General features: G+C 39.6%; 1 protein-coding gene and 1 pseudogene across 2 annotated transcripts in view; both read left to right on the top strand.

Moving 5' to 3' along the window:
* LOC117491190 (protein NLRC3-like) overlaps window positions 1-8,426 on the top strand; it is a 57,724-nt gene extending 49,298 nt beyond the window's left edge. Inside the window, exons 7-9 of one of the 2 annotated variants that reach the window (XM_034141051.1) lie at window positions 4,288-4,461; window positions 4,866-5,036; window positions 5,437-5,647. In XM_034141051.1, coding sequence (XP_033996942.1) covers window positions 4,288-4,461; window positions 4,866-5,036; window positions 5,437-5,647 — 556 coding nt within the window. Of the gene's footprint in view, window positions 1-4,287; window positions 4,462-4,865; window positions 5,037-5,436; window positions 5,648-6,042; window positions 6,087-7,197 lie in introns of those variants that run through there. The other variant, XR_004556746.1, reaches the window with a different exon arrangement.
* Window positions 8,427-9,812: 1,386 nt separating this feature from the next.
* LOC117491189 lies at window positions 9,813-17,704 on the top strand (annotated as a pseudogene).
* Window positions 17,705-18,392: the final 688 nt, after the last annotated feature.

Below are 18,392 nucleotides of genomic sequence, written 5' to 3'. Positions count from 1 at the left end.
TTGATGTTTATGTTCGCCGAATTGACATGAAATCACTGACAAATATGAATATACTGTATTCAACTTCATTAAAATGTTATTAACGTGCCTAAACTCAGTAATTCACTAAAAATATTTATATTTTAATGGAGATCTGTCAGGCAGATCAAGATCCGCGTAGCGGAGGGATCTTGATCCCTGGGTGTTATTTTTCCCCATAATGACCAAGTCGCTGCAAATTATCCCGCTTATTACATGGCCACATTCTCAACAAAGTAACGACATGACTCCCAATATTAATTGAAATGCTTTTATGGATTTAGAAAATGTTTTTAATGATTTAAAAAATGGTTGTATGTATTGATTTAAATTGACATGCATCCGCTAAGAAAAATAGTCCGTTGTTACCGTTTTTTAAACAGTCAGAATGAAACGGCAGCTCTCAGCTGTGTGTTTACACACCTAATGGCCCATCACCCACAGCTCTCTCCCCCCCCCTGATCTTTCTTTTCCAACAGTTAAGTTAACTGTAGGTTACTCTGAGTGACAAGCTTACAGTTAGTGAAGTAATACTAACTGGCTGTTTCATTCTAACATAACGCTCCAAATATGACTGTTTCCACTCGGACTTCAATACAGCAACACCATTGTTTGGTTTCCATGGTAGCGTGTCTCTTTAGTAGCGTGCACTCCTTTCCTGTAAATTACTAAATTAGTTTTTAACTGAAATGATCAAATAAAGTCAAAATGTCACAGTGTTTACAAACATTGACCATACCGTTCACCAGCCCCCACTGTTGAGTAGGCTATACTCTTTGTTTAAAACTAATTGGCCATCGGAATGTGTGTGTCCCAACCCCCCCTGTGATATCTCTTCTCCAGCAGTCTGTAGGTTTGTGTTCGCATATTTATGCTGTCGCAGTTCCTGTTGTTTCTATCGCGCATTGCCGGTATGAAAGGGTCTGTGCCGGAAATATCAAGATAACACGGCAGGGTCCGTTACAGTTTGTTTTCATCTGATTTCAAATAAACAAAGTCTTGGCTTTCAGAATATTAAACTTGTTTCGGCAAATTTAGATGATAAATACAACTATGAAGCTTGTAACGGCATAATTACTTAAGCGGAGAACGGAGTAATTTAACGTTACAGCAGGCATAACAACAGCCGGTGTTTATTTTATTATTATATATAGTCGTTATTCATTTGTTTTAAAGCTCAATAAGGAAGATTTAAACTTTCACACACAGCTTTCATGTGAAATCAACTTCGACACAGTAAGCTGGATGTACAGTATGTCTGGTACTAATGTATAGCGGATCTTTGTTAAGATCCATATGTCACGGATAGGATCATAGTCTGTGCTAAATAAGACATGTAATCATTTACAAAACATCACCATGTTGTTATTTAACAAAATAATGTTGTTTAGTCCGGGGCTAAGCCCATAGGACGATGCTCTGATGTCATCACCCTCGCACATTTGTCATATGTTTACAAAAAACGATGTTAACACTTTCTCGTTCTTAATATATGCTATATTTAGGGTCGATATGTGTTGAATTTACTTTAAAATAGCAGATCACTGTGATTCGGCTTAGTGAACGTGTGTCATTTCCTCCGCGGCTCCTCTGTGCAGAGAGGCCCCCCCCCGTTGACAATTCGAGCATCTAACTCTCTCCCCCCTCCCCCGTCGCACCTTCTAACAGAGCCCCCCCACATATCAAATCCCAATTTAACCCCTGGCCTCTGGAGCAGAAATGAAAGAGTTTTAAAAATGTTTACGTTTTGGTAAGTTTTTAGGGAAATGTTGTAATATTGCAACGTTGGTCTTAGGTGGGAGCAGAATTTCTGTATTTCTACTCACATTGTCTGAATAAATATATTGAACAACTAAGGGTTCATTTGCAGGATTGATTGCTTACTTAGTCCTATATCAGTATATAGCATGAATAATAATCACATATCACTCATATTTGTTATGAATAATCATTTATCATTTATTAAATAGTAAGTCGCTTTGGATAAAAGCGTCAGCTAAATGCAATTTATGAAAGCCTCACTCAGGATTTTTTTAACAAGTGTTTTTATTGCTCTTGGGGCATTAAAAACAAGATTTTAACTTTAGTTTTTTATATAATATCTGCATTTTCTCTTGTGAAAAACTAAGTCTTAGTTTGGCCATAGTTATTTAATATATAGCGCCATCTCCTGGTTAAATCCTGAAATTGAAAATCTGGCAACGCCCTCTTGGAAAATAGTGGGAGGGCTTAACATTCCCAGATACTGGTCTTTGGCAGGTCTTAGGCAGGTAACTGGCTGGTAGTAGGCAGGAAGCTGAATGCTGGAGTCTGAAATAAGATGCTCCATCTGTATAACATTTCTGCTGTTTAAATACTGAGAGCAAAATAAAACCAACACTGTTCTTCTATTTATTTATAATAATAGTTAAACTGAACCGTTCCTCTCTTCATATTGAGTGATGGAGGCGACATGTCAAACACATGAAGGACTTGAGAGGTTTCTCAGCATGTGATCACACCACACAGCAGGACTTACAGTTATCACAGAAACATGTTATTATTACTTTCTAGTAGTTTCTTTATCATTAAACACGTTTTGATCACAATGTGTTAGAGTTTAAAATCAGATCTATATAATTTCCCACCAATAACAGAGTTATGTCTTAAGGCGAGACACCCCAGGTGAATAAGGTAATTTTTTTACCTTAAAGATATCAGCTAGAAATTTCTCCAGTTAATTACTTACAATAAGGCAATTGTTTTTTGTATTACAAGTTTTCTGAAATAGCATGTTTAAATATGCAAATGAGCCATTATCTCATGAAATATGGGCATATTTTAACACATTTCAGGAACCGAAATCTGAACTTTGGATAAAGCCAGGATCAAAATTATTGTTTCATTTTGTAGTCATATTAGTATCTAAGGCTTTTACAGAAGGGATTTTGGATATCTCTTTGTATCACTCCATAAATCAGAAAATACTGTCAACAGCCCTAAAATATCAATTTTCACCATGTTTTTAGGTATAAAATGTTATATAATTCAGGCTATGAATTATATATGACCAAACCCTTCTGTAAAAGCCTTCATAATATTGATAGGAATATAACTGGAAGGTTTGGTGTATGTAACTGCTACTGAAGTGGAAATTTCGAACTCAGAGTAGGAGAAAAAACTCATTTTGAGAAAACGACCTTTAAAGATTGCAGTGTGACGCTACCTAAACCCTCCTGTTATCTGGATGATAGCTTGCGCATCGACGCACTCCCTGAAGGTATTTCATGTTCGGGGTCATTTGTTTTTTGTATCACCTTGCTTTGTGCAAGTGACAATTGTTGTCGTCTTCTCTGTGAACGTTTTTTTCTCCGTTATTTTGCCATTTTCAGATTTAAGTTTCTAGCGGAAAGCTAACCAGGAAGTGCTTTAGCACACCACGTGACGCATCTGAACGAATCACGTTGTCAGAAATTGACACCAGCCAATGAGATTTCGTTTCTTGGTTTAAGACCCCTTTGTACTTTCACGATTGGTTGCTGATACAAAGGAAATGACCATATTTGGATCCGATGAGATTGTGCAGGAGACACGGAGCTTTCCAACGATACCTCTGATGACATGGTGCAAACAGCGGTCGCGGTACTTTATGTTACGTTAGAATGCTAACTTTTGGTGAATTTAGGAGAAATCTACAGACGCAAATAGACAAACTATAGTAAAATAAACACTTAAATGTGTATTTTGTACGTTTTCCTTCCAAAAGCCTGAAAGAAAACATGTTATGGAATCAAAATAGCACAAAATCTCAAAATTGACCAGTGCAGGAAAAACGATGTTTTTGCCTGCCGTGTCTCGCCTTAATGCTGATATACTGGGAACATCTGATGCTATCAAGTTGAACATATTGAAACTTTATTGGTTTGTTAATTGTGTTTGTGTGCACAATAAATGTTCAGATGGTCAGAGAAGCCAAAGCATCCTTCATCCATCATTCACATCCACATATTAACTAACATTTAAATATGTACATCTCTAATATTGTCAAGTGATTCATTTAATTTCTGTTTCTTTTGGTAACAGTCAGTGACAGCAGGAGCACAGACATGTGATCAGATCACACTGACAACTCATTACACTCTATTATCATATATTATTATATATTATATTAAATGGACTAACAGCAAATGTCTATCAGAACATGTCAAATCTTTTTTCATCAAATGCTTGATGTTAATATGATGTTTCCTCTTTTTAACACATGTTGTTGTAATATATGTGTTATTATAGACTTGCTGGCTGGGGACACTCAGAGACTGACTGTGAAGTCGTGGCCTCAGCTCTGAAGTCTGACCCCTCCCATCTAAGAGATCTGGACCTGCGTAAGAACCCTCTGCTGGATTCAGCAGTGGAGCGGCTGAGTTCTGGACTAAAGAGTCCAAACTGCAGACTGGAGGCTCTCAGGTCAGTTCACTGACTGCACTTCATATTGATCTGTTTGTGTTTATGATTTTCTGAATTTGAACAAATACAATGTTATTTTTATTTGTTCCGTTTTTGCTAATGACTGAATATTGATCAGAGTAACAAAGAGAAGGTGAATGTGTGAGGGAGAGTGTTTGAGCTTCCACAGACTCACTCTGTGCTCCATGAGTCAGTGCAGATGCTGTCAGTACTGATGAGCTGTGAGGGAGATGAAGGAGTTGTTAAACATCTGATCAAAGTTAAAGTTCCAGATTATCAGTGGATTGTTTCTGCATCATCTCTGACATTAAAACCCTGTTTCACTCTGAACAGATTATTAAACCTGGAGTTATTTCAAACAGGAACATTGTTTTCTAAACTTACATCATGTTTTCTTTATTCAGACTGAGGGGCTGCATGTTGTCAGAGATCAGCTGTTCTGCTCTGATCTCAGCTCTGAAGTCCAACATCCATCTGAGAGATCTGGACCTGAGTCAGAACGAAATGCAGGATTCAGGAGTGGAGCTGCTGAGAGATCTTCTGGAGAGTTCAGACTGCAGACTGGAGACTCTCAGGTCAGTTCACTGACTCTCTGTTACTGCTGGAGATCTCACATGTTCACTTTGGAATTGAACCTGATTTATAATCATTAATAACTTACATCCATAGAGTAGTAAATGTCCTTATATCCATATTTCATTTTTAAGAGTAAGAAGTAAGAACTAAAGACATACATGTTGACTGTTTCTTAAAGTAACTGTAATAGATGTTAGTTGTAAAAAGTAAATCTATTTATTTAATATTTAGTAAACGATAACGTCTGAATAAAGGTCATCTGAAGTCATTTTAGTTTTACATGATAAAGTTCACTTTCTGAAGTAGACATATTTTTCTGTTCCCATTCATTTAAATGTTGAGTAACATCTGATTGGATTATAAACTGATTTGTATCCTCATCATGTTTTCTTTATTCAGTCTGAGGAACTGCTGTTTGTCAGAGATCAGCTGTTCTGCTCTGGCCTCAGCTCTGAAGTCCAACATCCATCTGAGAGATCTGGACCTGAGACTCAATGATCTGCAGGATTCAGATGAGAAGCTGCTGATAGCTCTTCTGGAGAGTCCAGACTGCAGACTGGAGACCCTCAGGTCAGTAAGGGGTCTCTGCTGGTTCAGCAGTATTGTATGAAACACAGGGAGGTGTTTCTCTCACTGGGGAATCACAACAGATAAGTGATGTTACCCACTGACTGCAGGCTCTTTCATTCTTCCATCAACTATAGAAGGCCAGCTGAAAATGCAAAGCCACATTTAGTAAGTAATCAACTTTCCACCAGACATATGGGATTTGACAGAAGAGTGGAAAAAGTAGTCTGTTTTTGATGGGATGTTTTTAGCTCCTTGACTAATGACTGTTACTTCCTGTAATGCAGCTGAGAGCTGTGGCAGTCAGTCGTAGTGTTTGCAGAGAAGATATGATGGGATGTAAAGCATGAGATCAGTCAGGACTCTGAAGCTGACTCAAAGAACAAACACTTATTTTAAACTGGATCCATAACTGTTGGATTGTGTTCATCCCTATAGGATCAGAGAGGATGAGACGATCAGAGCCAAGATCCAGAAGAACTGTGAGTACTGAATATCCTCCATTCATCAAGATATGAAACTCTTTCATGGAGCATGTCCTCAGAGGAAAACAACACTCTTGTTTTTCTCTCTTCATCATTTTGGCTGTTTCTCTTCACAAGAACTGTCTATCAAAACAGTGACGCGTTCACTGACACTCTGTAAAATGTAAATAAACTCTGAAGAATAAAACACATGAAAACATCAACATTATAACCACTCTGTTACAGTATTACCATCAACATATACTTGAGTATTAAGTACTCAGATCTTGTATTTGAGTAAAAGTAGAAGTACTCAGATCTTGTACTTGAGTAAAAGTAGAAGTACTCAGATCTTGTACTTGAGTAAAAGTAGAAGTACCAGAGTGTAGGAATACTCTGTTACAGTAAAAGGCCTGCATTCAAATGTTACTCAATACAAGTAGAAAAGTATTAGCATCAAAATATAGTTAAAGTACCAAAAGTAGTCATTGTGCAGATTGGTCCATTTCAGAATAATATAAGTTTAAGATAAGTTTTATAATTATTGATCATATCAGGTATTAAATACATGTAGTGGAGTAAAAGTACACCATGTACCTCTGAACTGTAGTGGAGTAGAAGTACAAAGTAGCATAAAATGGAAATACTCAGGAAAGGTACAAGTACCTCAACATTGTACTTAAGTGTGGAGGCGTGCGGCGCAGTGGGTAGAGCATTGGTGTTCGGATCAAGGGAACACAGGTTCAAACCCCACTGCAGTCAGCATGTAGTTTTGTCCCTGAGACACTTCACCCCAAATTGCTCCTGTGGGGATTGCCCACAGTATTGAGTATGTTAGTCGCTTTGGATAAAAGCATCTAACAAATAACATGTAATGTAAAAGTACAGTCCTTGAGTAAATGTACTTAGTTCCTCTCCTGGTCTGTAAAGCTCTCCCAACATATGCAGGTTAGCATCCGGCAGCTTCTATGTGCTGGGGACCCGTACTGTACATTTCTCTCATCACACTTTGGGCTCCTCAACATGTGTGGGTTCCCAGCAGGACTCTCTGAGCTGCAGACACATTCTTTCTGTGACTTTGTTCCAGATATTTGGAGCATAATAACTGAAGCTGTTTCTCCATGTTCAGGAACTCCCATCCCCCGAGTCCTGCGGCAGGAAGCGCTCCTTCTCTCCAAGAACTCCTGGACCCTGCAAGCTGGTCCAGAACCAGAGTCCCAGTGAGGAGTCCAGCCAGTCCACCTCTCAGAGTAAACTAAACTACAACATTATTAAAGATCATGTTTAAAGTTAAAAAAGGATGCTTTCAGACTGAATCCAGAAGTTTCTCAAGCTGCAGTCAAAGCAGATCATTTGAGGAATATATAAAACAATTATAAAACTGTAATAAGAATTACTCTGAATATTTTCTTTGGACATTGTATTTAAACGACATTTTAAACAAATATTTGAAATGTTTCTGACTTTCTATCCGAGTGCTTTTCTCATGAATTAACGACTTAAATCTTGTTTTCTTTCTTGTGTATTTCATAATCCTTCAGGATATTATATATTTTTTTCACATAACTTTAAGACTAAATATTATTTTCTCAGCTCTGTGATAAAAAAACAGATTTTTAAAATAAATATCCCACTTCTTGTACTTATATCCTGCTTGCTGAGTCAGCAGTAAAGCAGCCAGGCGTTAACGGTCAGCTGGCATGTGTATCTGTTCATTGGCTCATATGTGTAGCATGTTTAATGGCAGTGTGTTGAAAATGGCTGACAGGTGAATATGTCAGATCTCTGTGTGTTACTCAGAGAACCGTGTGCAGTGTTTTAGAAAGTGCAGAGTTGAATTGCAGATTGTGTGCAGAGCTGAAAATGTGTTTAGAGTTCTGTTTGATTTGATCCAGCCAGTTCTGCCACAGCAAAGCATAAGGGCTCAGAGCTTGGACCTATTGTGTTCACATTATATACGCTTCCTTTAGGCAATAAGGAATCACTCGGTACATTTTCATTGTTATGCGGATGATACTCAATTATACACAATGTAGACAAAAGTATTGGACCACCTACACATTAGAGAGATACCGCAGGTCCTTCCTTCCTGCAGCGGTCAGACTATATAACCACCACGACCCCTAGTAGACCCCCCACACAACAACACAGACTATAACACCCCTTGTTGTTAAATACCAACTATGTGCAATATACAATATATATATATATGCCATTAATACTCTGCAATATATACCATCATCTTGAATACTTTGTTGTATGCATGCTTTAGGTAACATGAAGCTGTCTTTGTCTCTTTTCTGCTGTAACAATGTACATGTATCCTCTGTGGGACTAATAAAGGGATTCTGATTCTGATTCTGATTCTGATTCTGATTCTGATTACACCTGCAGGAGCTTTCAGGACATCCCATTCCAAACTCTTAGGCATTCATTTGAAGTTGGTCCCCCTCTGCAGTTATAACAGCTTCCACTCTTCTGGGAAGGCTTTCTACAGATCTTGGAGTGTGTCTGTGGGAAGCCCTTTCATCCAGAAGAGCATTAGTGAGGTCACACACTGATGTTGGACGAGAGGCTGGCTCTCCGTTCTAGTTCATCCCAAAGGTGTTCAGTGGGGTTGAGGTCAAGTTCTTCCACACCAAACTCATCCATCCAGGCCTTGATGGAGCTGCTTTGTGGGGCTCAGTCATGCTGGAACAGAAAGCTTCTTCCTCCACAGACGGTTTTCTGGCTGTTTTCCACCAGATTGAGACTTGAGTTTTTTGGTGTTTTTCACAACAAATAAAAATGCAAAACTCAAAAAAGTATTCTTGCTAATCATTGACGAATTACACACTGTGAAGAATAAATAATAAATGTAAAAAATGCTTTAAAGTCAATGTTGGTCCCAATTTTTACACATAAAAAATACTTTATTTATTGTTCATTCATAATAATGTTGTCCTCTTAGGTATAGCTTTTTAAATGTTTTTTTTTAAAGAAATCCAAATAAAATATATTCAATATTTGGTATCTGTTTTAGAAAATAAATACAAATACAAAATGATTTCAGTTTTGTGGCTTTATGTAAACGAGCTGAGGACTCTCTATGTTCATGCTCTCCTGGATATAAACCCAACAGATCTTTGGATCAAATCTGCTGCAAATGATCTTCTTTATTTGACCTCGTACCTCCGCCCAGAACACCTTCAACTTTCTGCTCCGCCAAACACAGAGAAACCACGTTCCCCTTGATTCTGTGCATGTTAAACATATATCTGGTATATTTTTATCTCGGTTTAAATCAGGGGTGTCAAACTCCCGTGACCTCATGTTCTGTGGCCCCGCAAGAGCGTGCAAAGAATATAATATACAACACAATTGGTGTAATTGTTGAATATTTGCTTTGTATTATTTGCCCTAGACTTCTGCTTTCAGACGTAGTTATTTATGAAGTTATATCCAGAACTGATAATAATCCAATGCAGAGCCAATAATGTAATATAATACATTATTTTATATATATTATATACTTATATATGTATATTTATATAGAGAAGCCAAGAGTGTGCAAAGCTGTCATCGAGGCAAAAGGGGGCTCATTTGAAGAATCTAAAATGTTTATTTTTACACTTTTTTGTTTAATAGCAGCAGCATAAAAAGACAAGACAATGTACATAAGAGAAATGAAAACACTAGAAAAAAACAATCCAAAAATATTTCTGAAATATAAATAAAATAGCATTAAAAAGTAAAATAATATACATGTGGAAATACACATTTACAGTAACACATTATATAACGCAGGATATTATAAATGCATGAATTGAGCAAGGAATGGATTATTAAAATGATGATCAGCTCCATAATACCTTCTTTAGGATCTGTCTCATCAGTGTTTCACAGCCTTTCCTAACCTCACAGACTAAAGTCCTTACAGTGAAGCTCTGTCCGTAATACCTCCTGCGTGTGTCCGCCAGGTGAAGGTGTGGAGCTCCAACGTGTTCAAGGTGCAGATGGCGGAGGGCGAGGAGGAGCTGCAGGAGCTTGAGCGCTTCAGTGTCTGGTCCTGGATGCAGAGTCTGTTACGAGAGCGGCAAAACGAGACCACCATCAACATCGGTCTGTTCAGCAAGAAGACCTGCTTCAAGATCGACCCGGCCGACAAAACCAGGTTCACCGTCAAGGCTATCAGGAGTGAGTGGCATACCTGCCAACCCTACCGATTTGGGCGGTAGTCTACCGCTTTTGTTTCTACCGCCTACCGATTTAACTGACTCTCCCTACCGATTTTCAATCTTCCCAAACTATAACAAATAAAAATGACACTACATAGACACTGGACTCGACTTTTGGCGGACACCATTTGCAGCGTGTCTGTGATCCCATCATACAAACAGTCCTCTGTGTTTCAGTCGATCGCGAGATGTGTCTAAAAATAGAACAACAATATTCTGTTTTATCGTTAATGTCCTATAACATAATCTTCCTGTGCCAGAATAATGCACTTGACCGCATCAAAGCTTTGTGATTGGCGTGACCCCATGTATCGGGGCGTGGCTGGTAGGCAGTGGGCACTAGTTTGCTGTGCAGTCCGCACACACAAGACCACAATTATGGCAGAAGCAAAAGAGCCCAAAATATATAATTTTCACTCTGAGTGGGGAGGATGATTATTTTTGTATCTATTCCAATTCAAAGTCTATCTGTCTCATCTGCAATGCGAGCGTGGCTTTATCGAAGAAGGGTAATTTAGGAGCGGCATTTCAAAACAGTGCACAAACGCTACGAGACGGAATTCCCTCCTAACTCTGCCCTACGCTCCCAAAAGGTGAGGGACCTGAAAGAACAGCTAAATGCACAGCAGTCCATTTTCACCAGGCCCAACAAGAGCAAGGCTGCTACCATAGCATCTTATCGTGTCAGGCACGTTCTTGCAAAACACATGAAGTCTTTCAAAGACGGCGAAGTTGTGAAAGAAGCATTCCTGGAGGCTGCCGACGCGCTTTTTGGGGACAGTAAAAATAACAGTATAGCATTTCAACAGGTTTTTGATATAATAAAAACTCAAGTTAGATACCGTTATTAATCAGCTGTAAGTTTTAGTTTGTTTGAACTTATTCATTATAATTATTGTACAAAATGGTATAAGAATGCAAACTTTAAGATCTGTTCTGTTTAAATTGATTATAGTCTATTATCAATTCAGGTTAAGAAACTAGTGTTGCTTGCATCCTATTTTAAAGGCATTTATTTTTATACTCTACTAAAATGCAAAAAAAAGAAAAGGATTTGATTCTATTAATTTTGTCTTTTTTATTGCACTTTGGCAGCAGATTCCTGTGTAGCTTCAGATCTGAGTTGTCTTATTAGTAAAACTAATTTATACTTTTGTAGCAACACTATTTTTATATAATGGCAAAGAAAGGGTTCAGAGTCTTTTCTTTTTTTCCTGTGTCATATGTGGCAGCACTGTTCAATGTTTCTTGAAAACATTACCCACTGTTCAAGGTTCAAGGTTCAAGGTTCTTTATTGTCAATCTGACATAGCTACAGAGTAATTATGCAGTTGAAAATCTTATGTCACAGGCTTCTCCAACAATGCAACATAATAACATAACATAATAACAATAAGAGCAAGAGCAATACAAAAATAATAATAGTTATAAAAATGAAATAAAGTTATGATGTGGAATAGTGCAGTATGAGTCTATATACAAGTTATTGGAATGATATATATATATTAGGTATTAGATACATACTACTGAGTAGCAGTTGAATGTTTGAAGTTGTTTCAACAGTTCAATTTTTTAACAGTCTCACTGCCCGCGGGAAGAAACTGTCTCCGAATCTTCTTGTCCTTGCCAGGATGCTGCGGTAACGTCTGCCAGACGGCAACAGAAAGAACAGTTTGTGGCTGGGGTGATGGGGGTCTTTGATAATCCGTAGTGATTTCTTCCTGAGCCGCTGGGAGTAAAGGTCCTCCATGGATGGCAGCTCCGTCCTGGTGATGTGCTGTGCAGTTTTCACCACCCTCTGTAAAGCCTTACGATCGAGGTCGGTGCAGCTGCCGTACCAGGCCGTCATGCTGCCAGTGAGGATACTCTCTATCGTGCACCTGTAGAAGTTGCAGAGTATCCTGGAATCCATTTTGAACCTCCTCAACCTGCGGAGGAAGAAGAGCCGCTGTCGAGCTTTCTTAGTGATGGTGGTGGTGTGAAGAGACCATGTCAGGTCCTCAGTGATGTGGACCCCAAGGAACCTGAAGCTTTTGACTCTCTCCACCGTAGTCCCATTGATGGCGATGGGGGCGTGTCCCTCTCCCTGCTGCTTCCTGTAGTCCACAATCAGCTCCTTTGTTTTGCTGATGTTGAGATGGAGGTTGTTCTCCTGGCACCAAGATGTCAGGTTTTCGACCTCCTCTCTGTACGCCGTCTCGTCATCGTCTGTGATCTGGCCGATGACGGTCGTGTCATCAGCAAACTTCACGATGGTGTTGGAGCTGTGTGTGGCCACGCAGTCGTGGGTGAACAGGGAGTAGAGGAGAGGGCTGAGCACGCAGCCTTGAGGGGCACCGGTGTTGAGAATCAGGGTGGAGGATGTGATATTTCCCACCCGCACTGCCTGGGGTCTGCCCGTCAGGAAGTTCAGGATCCAGTCGCAGAGGGCGCTGTTGAGTCCGAGGTCTCTGAGCTTGATGGCCAGCTTGGAGGGCACAATGGTGTTGACTGCTGAACTGTAGTCAATGAACAGCATTCTCACATATGTGTTCCTCTTCTTCGGGTCCAGGTGTGAGAGGGCAGTGTGGAGGGTGAGGGCTATGGCGTCGTCTGTGGACCTGTTTGCTCTGTAGTTTGTGACGTGTGAATAAACTCCCAACTCTGTATCAACAACACTGTTGTGTAACTTCAGTTAAATACTTGTGTGTGTGTTGATTAGAAAGAGGTAAGATAAAGGATCTGCAGTATTTTATGAAGTATTAATCGTACAAAGGTCAGTTTTATACAAGTAGAAGTGTGTATTTACCTGGTAGTAGGCTGTCAGTAATGGCTACACCTCTCTATTTGGACTGGTAGATCTCGGCAGACTGGCCACTTTAAAAGTAGCTCTCGGTTCAAAAAAGGTTGGGCACCCCTGATCTACACTGTCAAGGTTCAAGGTTATTTATTGTCAAACTAACATAGCTACAGAGTAATTATGTTGTTGAAAATCTTATGTCACAGGCTTCTCCAACAATGCAACTGAAAGAGGACCAGAAACACATTAAAAATATAATAAAATGTGGAGACTTTGGGATATTTATCTCCCATTCTTTTACTTTTCAGGCATTTTACAGACCAAACATGTCGTTGATGTCACTGTTTAGTGTTTACCAAACTACCACTTTTTCTGAAAAATGCATAAAATGATGCAATATATGTTAAATACATGGTTTATACATGTAATTACTGGGGTTCTGATTACCTAATTTGGGCGTGCACATTTGCCGCGCGCAAACCTACCTCTTTTGGATTTGGAAAGGTTGGCATGTATGGAGTGGGAAACACACATAGACACTCGTTAGAAATCTGCTCGTTAAAGACTCATTACAGTGATCCTTTTTCACATCTCTGGTACAAAATAAGGCACAGAAGAGGATCAGGGCCACATGCGTACGGATAATAACAAATCCGGCCTGCGACTTCATTTAATGCGAGCCTCAAGAGCTCTGAATAAAATACGTTTATTATACGGTTGGTTACATGCCGCTTTACAGAAGCACGTTGCCCATAAACTACATGTCCCACAATGCATCTCATTTTGTGACATGAGCACTGAAGAGACTTGCAGTTATCTGCCCTAGACATCTGCTTTCAGACGTAGTTAATTATGAAGTTATTACCCTATCCGATGCAGAGGCACTAATACAATATAATACATTATTTTATATATATTATATATTATATATTTAGTATATTTATATAGTCTTAAAGTTACAACCGGCCCTTTGAGTGCAACCTTAATGCTGATGTGCCCGTGATGAGATTGAGTTTGACCCCCTGCATTACAGTGATCCTTTTTAACATCTCTGGTTCAGCAGGAGGTTGAGATTAGGAACAAAGGTTATAGGAGCCAGCATGCTTATTCAGCCTGAGGCAATCATCTCCATTATTGTTGTTATTTTAGATCACACACATCTGTATTTAATCATCCCTTCAGGTGTTTGTCACGTGGGTCTTGTTGGTTTGTTTTCAGTCCACCTGTTGTTTGCCAGTAATGAATACGACACAGAGGCTGAGCTCATGTTCTGTTGAACGTTTGCTCCTCTCTAAGTTACAAACTGTAAAGAGAGAAATGTAGAATGTGTGATATTGGGTTTTATAAAGAAACTTTCATTCATTGATTCCTCTTCTTTTTTCGTTGCAGAGTTTGATATTTATCTGTTTCTGGTTTTCCTCTCCGGAGCGTTGTTGTTCGTCTTTGCAGACTCACTCAGCAGGTCACTTTGTATGAAGCCTATTTAACAACACTAAGATGCATTTAAATTAAAAAGGATAATAACATATTGAACCCCTCGTCTTTCTCCCCTCAATAAAGGAGTCAAGTGTTCTTCTCCTCTGCTGGTATGAGCACCGGCATGATCGCCTCTCTCATCATCGTCGTCCTCCGAAGGTAAGGACTCATTTTACTGCCATGTTGAACAGATATTGGGTTTTCCTCCTGAGGGTGGCTGGCATCTCCTTTAGGGATAAGGTGAGGTCAGTCATGGGGAGGGGCTTTTCATACCAAGGACCACTCAACCAATAAGCAAACACTCACGGACCACCTGACTCCCCAGATATCCAGAACCAAAAGGCCTGCTTACCACTCCAACAGTTTATAACAAACTACAGCCTGATAGTGACAGCTTCACTTCTCTGTATCGCCTCGTTCACACATTAAATCAACAACACAAATACAACTACAGATTCTACAAGCATTTCCTTCATATGAGATTTGAAATGCTCTCAGGTTTTACACCTCTTATGAAAAGTAGACAACATTTATTACAGAGTTTATGTCCGAGCCAACAGACTCTCAGAAAGATCGTTTTCTACTGAGAGAAATGCAAAATGCCTGTAGTACGACTCAAACCTCCTCTCTGGATTTTCAAAATAAAATACAAACTATGGTCGCAGGCCCAAGTTCAACATGAATTCAACATTAAACACAAGTTCATTATTTACACTGTTCCATTTATTTAGCATTGGGATAAGCGTTAAAAGATCGATGGATGGTTTAACGGGTAAATTCCCTTTTGGCCTCCAGAGAGGGCAAAAGTACACACATCCTGTACTCAAGTAGAAGTACAGATACTCATGTTTAAAAATTCTCTGGTGAAAGTAGAAGTACTGACTAAACTTCTTTACTCAAGTCAAAGTAAAGAGGGCTTTGAAATGTACTTCAGTAAAAAGTACCCATAACTACCATCTGTTTTAAAGAGTACCTGACCTCCCTTTATATTAATAGAACAATAATGTCATTGTTAGCTAATGAATGTTTCCATGCTGAACAACGGCAACATGACAACGTTTTCATTGGTCCCTCTTCTTTAGAGAAGACCAGGAAATGATGGATACACGGATCGTGTTCAAATCAATAGGCACGCAATGACTCTAAATAATAATGATCACGCCACCAAACACACATTCAAACTAAAGGAACCAGCCTGTTTGGGAAATGTGAGAAGTAGAAAGTATAGGTATTTGGGTTCAACATGTAAGAAGTAGAAAGTACAGGTATTTGTGTTCAAAATGTAAGAAGTAGAAAGTACAGGTATTTGTGTTCAACATGTAAGAAGTAGAAAGTACAGGTATTTGTGTTCAACATGTAAGAAGTAGAAAGTACAGGTATTTGAGTTCAAAATGTAAGAAGTAGAAAGTACAGGTATTTGTGTTCAACATGTAAGAAGTAGAAAGTACAGGTATTTGGGTTCAAAATGTAAGAAGTCAAAGTAAAAAGTGGTCAGAAAAATAAGTAGTGGAGTAAAGTACTGATACCAGAAACATGTACTTAAGTACAGTAAGGAAGTATTTGTACTCCTCTACTTCCCACCTCTGATGGCCTCACCTACTTTCTTCTTCTCTTCTCTGCAGAAAAGCCCGTTTTATGTCCTGATTGTCGGCGGCTGGTCGTTTTCTCTGTACGCCATCCAGCTGGTGGGAAGGAACCTTCAGACCATTCTGCGGGAACACTGGAACGTGGCGTTAGGTGAAGAAGAGCCTTCACAACACAAACATTTTATAGATAATAAAACACTTTTGTTTATTTGCCTCACATCGCAACAGAAAGACGCTCAGGTGTGTTGGCACGCAGCCTTCATCAGAGCGTATTCATTTACAGATTGGATTTGGTAAATAAAGGGCAGAGTTAACACAGCTGGGGAATGGATCCAGTTATCTAGAAACTCATCTCTTCTCAAATGGCTGCAGATACAGGGACTCATCACAACTATTTAGTGAAATCATGTTCACCAAAAACAGGTTTTATTATCTGTCATCATGTATTTATAATATCTTATTCATATTGGTTAAAGAACTTGATAACACAATGTTTACAGCCATCATGTATTCACTACTAACACCATGTTGGAAGAGAACTCACCTCTCCATAGCTTCTCCTTGGTTAACTGGACTTATAACATTCACACTGTACTTTTTATATTTACATCTCATTGAATATTCCATTCCTTGCACACTTTATGTAAATAATATCCTGCTTATACTGTATTGTGTTCAGAGAAAATTGGCCCTTCAATAGAGTTTCTTTATTTTTATTTCTGAGACATTTTATAGATTTCTTTAATCATCTGTACATTTTTCTTTTAACTCTCTAGTGCTGGTTTATTTCTATTTCTCTTTTGAGATGTTTATATTTTAGAATTGTTTATTTCTAGTCTTTTAATGAGTTATTATGTGCAATGCCTCGTTTTGTTTTATGCTGCTGCAACACTTTATTTTATCAGACACTAGATGGCAGTAAAGGATTATTTGAATACGCCTCATTCACTCATAGTCCCAGATTATCCCACGTTATTTAGTGGTCAGTAAATTACTACAGGTCCTTCAAATTTAAAAGCTTCTGATCATGTGTGCCCTAAAGTTGTTATTAAAAAGAATAATAAAACCCTGTAAGTAACTATATATGTTCCTGTGTTTCCTCAGGCTACGTGACGGACGGTGGTGGGCTTCGCCACCTTCGCCGTGTGTTACCGGTACGGCCCCCTGGTGGACGAGAAGAGCATGAACATCCTGTCGTGGACGCTGCAGCTGTTCGGCCTGCTGCTGGTCTACCTGGGGATCCAGATCCAGCAGGTGGCCTTCGCCGTCATCGTGGCCGCGCTGATCTCCAAACACCTGGAGCACCCGCTCAGACTCTCTGTGACCGCCTACAGCATCCGGTTTCGCTATGAGTGGTCGCATTTTCGAGAGCTCCCGCTTTGGAGGTTATTCCTCACGATTTTTCACATATTTCATCCTCCTGACAATATGGATTATGGACTCCTACCTCAACTCATCAATGAGGCAACATCACTTAGTGAAGGAGAGTAATGAAAGCGGGGATAAAATGAACCACAATGACTTTTACCTTCTCAACGGCTGGGAAAGGAAACACCTCGCTTTTGGAAGTGCAAGCATTCATGCATTATTAACTGCAAACCCGACGCGAAAGTACTTACCCCCGTCAGGCAAACTAGACCGAAGAAGTATGATCGTCTTGGTCTTATTGTTAGCGGGAGACATCCATCTGAATCCGGGCCCGGTGCAGACAAGAAGCCAGTCCTGCAGGCTCGAGGAGCTAGCATCACAACTAGCATCACAACTAGCATCACAACTAGCATCTCTTCCGCTGCAGCAACAACTACGAGACGACAACAGAGACAGCGGAGACAGAGGAATCAACGGAGACTTCGACATTCCCCCGAGGACGCCTCGGCAGACAGACACGCATGAGGCAGTGACGAGAGGAAGTGAACCGAGATCCGAGGGAACAAATATCCGCCATGTTGTTAGCCACCCTGCTAGCATATCAACGGCTAAAGATACAACGGAGCCTCCCTCCCCCCACCACCCCACCCCCCACCGCTCCACCGCTCCAAGCACCACGGCAGGCCGCAAGCCAGTTGCTGCAACGGACAAAGACAAATATCTGCAAGCTGACGACATTGTGCATTTAAGCAACAAAAATGGACTACATATTTTTCATCTGAACACTAACAGCCTGAGACACAAACTGTCTGAACTCAGGCAACTATTCATGAACGGTAAGGCAAGCATATTATGCTTTTCTGAGACCAAATTGGACAATTCCATTACAGATTCAGAG

Source organism: Trematomus bernacchii, unplaced genomic scaffold, assembly GCF_902827165.1.
Source record: "Trematomus bernacchii unplaced genomic scaffold, fTreBer1.1, whole genome shotgun sequence".
In the NCBI taxonomy this organism is placed as follows: domain Eukaryota; kingdom Metazoa; phylum Chordata; class Actinopteri; order Perciformes; family Nototheniidae; genus Trematomus; species Trematomus bernacchii.
The sequence above is the reverse complement of the archived record's forward strand: the minus strand, read 5'-3'. Positions and strand labels throughout refer to the sequence as shown.